This window comes from Pundamilia nyererei, unplaced genomic scaffold (assembly GCF_000239375.1).
Source record: "Pundamilia nyererei isolate P.nyererei 1_Seehausen unplaced genomic scaffold, PunNye1.0 scaffold00228, whole genome shotgun sequence".
NCBI lineage: Eukaryota > Metazoa > Chordata > Actinopteri > Cichliformes > Cichlidae > Pundamilia > Pundamilia nyererei.
Genome location: NW_005187629.1, coordinates 222,659 through 225,210, shown reverse-complemented (window position 1 = coordinate 225,210; position 2,552 = coordinate 222,659). Strand labels below are relative to the sequence as shown.

General features: G+C 43.0%; 1 protein-coding gene across 1 annotated transcript in view; it reads right to left on the bottom strand.

The window, feature by feature from the left end:
- The window catches only part of exoc6 (exocyst complex component 6), a 58,389-nt gene that overhangs the window by 9,165 nt on the left and 46,672 nt on the right, over positions 1 to 2,552 (bottom strand). The window contains exon 21 of the mRNA XM_005748727.2: positions 1,760 to 1,833. Coding sequence (XP_005748784.1) covers positions 1,760 to 1,833 — 74 coding nt within the window. The remainder of the gene's footprint in view (positions 1 to 1,759; positions 1,834 to 2,552) is intronic.

Here is a 2,552-nt window from a genome sequence, read left to right as displayed (position 1 = left end):
TAATGATCTAAAAAGCAGTTAATGCCCTAAAAAAGTAAAAGGATGACCTCTGTGTAACCCCAGCCTGTGGGCGCCTCCTAACCCTGTCACCTCAGGCTAGGATTAACCAAGCAGCCTGTATAAAGAGGAAGATGGACACATCTTGTCAAATGAGGGGCAGGAAACTAAGCTGTGCTCAAGAACAGATCCAGGCAGGGCACCAGCTACCCTCAGGGACACCTGACCTGTTACCCTGTGGATGGAGTGTCATCATGACAGTAACCTATCATATTTGAAAAAATGAAGGTGATGGGGGATAAAGGTAATCCCTAAGAACAGCTTTGTGTTCTATGCCTGTCAGCTACTACGAGCAGACACAGGATGCCTTAGATGGGTGTCCGGTCTATCACAGAGCTAACATCGACAGCCAGTTTAGAATTACCAGTTAACCCTACAAGCACATCTCTGCAGTATGGGAGGAAGCTGTAGCAGCTGGGAGAACATGCTCCATCATACTGCAGGTTAGAACCCACAGTACAGTAACCATAGTGCCATCTTTGTGTATTTTATCGTGCTTTTATGTTCAGGTAACCAACAGTTAGAGTAACTAGAAGATTAGCAATGTACCAGTCACACACAGTCTACATAACTAGTAGAAGATGTGCTTCATCTCTTTCTTCAAGTATTTAACAAACATGTGCTTCATATACATAAGCAACACTGTGTTGGTGCTTTTTCCCAGCATGACTACTGCTGCTCGCTGATACTCACCTCTCTCTAACCTAGCATCATCACATCACCTTTATTCTCATCAGTATCAGTACAGTCCTTCTCCACTCCTCAGACATCCTCTCACTCGCCAAGATCGCGTTAAACTATCTGGTTAAAAAGTCCTCCGTCCTCATTCCTAGACATCTCCACACCTCCACAGGTATGTCATCTGGGCCAATCACATTTCTCCTCTTCATCCTCTTCAAAGCTGCCTTCACTTCCTACTTCCTAATCCTCTGGACTTCCTGATTCACCGACACTCCTCCATCTGTCCTCTCTCTCCCTACATCTTCTCAACACACTTTCTTTACTTGACAGTCAATTTCCACCCCTGTCTTTAATCACTAACCTGCTGCACATCCTTTCTAGCTCGATGCTGGCAATTTCTTTAGAGTCCCAACTCACATACAACTCATTATAAGGCTTCATTGTTGTCTAGCCTCCCAGTACTCCTGTATACTTTCTACATCTCCCTGACTAACTTATTCTTAACTTCTTCCTTTAAATAATTTCTGTAACTGCTCGTTCTACTACCAAGTCTCTTTCCTCTCTGCTACCAAGCACCTTCTTGGCAGTTCGCCTCACCGTTTCAGCTGTACTTTCTCTCAGCTCCTCCTTGAACTCTTTGCAACGTTCTCCCTTCTTCAGCTTTCTCCACTGAATCTTTGCCTCCGTCTTCACTCACTTCCTCTTCTTGACTTACAAAATCCTCCCACAGACTCCACTGCCACCACATTCAGTCTCCTCTCACTTTCAGATTTTACCTTCTGTATAAGACGTAGTCCCCCGGTGTTCACCTTCCTCCACCCTTATTCCTCATTCTGTGCTCCTCCCTCTTTTTAAATACATGTTCACCGTGGTCATTTCCATCCTTTTTGTAAAATACACCAACATCTGTCCATCTGCATTTCGCTCCACCATGCCTACCCAACATGCATCGCCCCAATTCTTTTCCTTTGTCTTTGCGTTTGTGCTGTTTCTGGTTTAAGGCTTAGTGATAAAAGTTTACCTGTCGCAGATCGATGAAGGCCAGCTGAAGAGTGTCTCCTTGAAACCCAGGCACTGGCTCTGAGCTGGCAAACACTGAGAAGTTACAAAGACAACGTCACAAAACAGTCGACTCAAAGCTGGAGTTTCAGGTCTGTTTCTTACTATACAAGCACACACTGGACATTTGGAGGTCTGTGGTCATTCAGCTAAATGCTGGATTTAGTTATGCAAGAAATAAGAATCATTTTTGTTGTAGATGAAACATTTATATGTGAACCAGTGGAGGCAACACATGCTGGTCAGCACAAAGATTCTGCACTTCTTTGGAAGAAATCACACCAGCAGTATCACACAAGAGCCGAACTGAAATGTTATATTACGCTCTGGGTGATTTGTTTTACTGAAACCATTGTATCGTTTATATAAACATTCATGTAAACGGTTTTACAAATAGCAATGTGAAATGGCTGAACTTTAGTCATCGAGGTATTTTAGGACTATCTATCTATCTGTGTAAGCAAAACAGGCATTACTGCAAGTCCATGCTGCTTTGTAAAGCATTACACATAAAACGTCACTGTCCTTAAACGCAGTAATTCGTTGTAGTACTCATTAAATTACTTTCATGTTACTCTGTAAATTTAATTGAAACGCGCTGTCACATAGGGCTGTGCGATATGACCAGAATCTCATCTCCTGATATAAAACATCTATCGTCCGATAACGATAGAAATCACAAACATGTAACATTTTCTGTAAAGTCTGTGAATCTCGGGCAGCTCGACTTGTGTGAAGTGTTTCCAGCTGTGCGT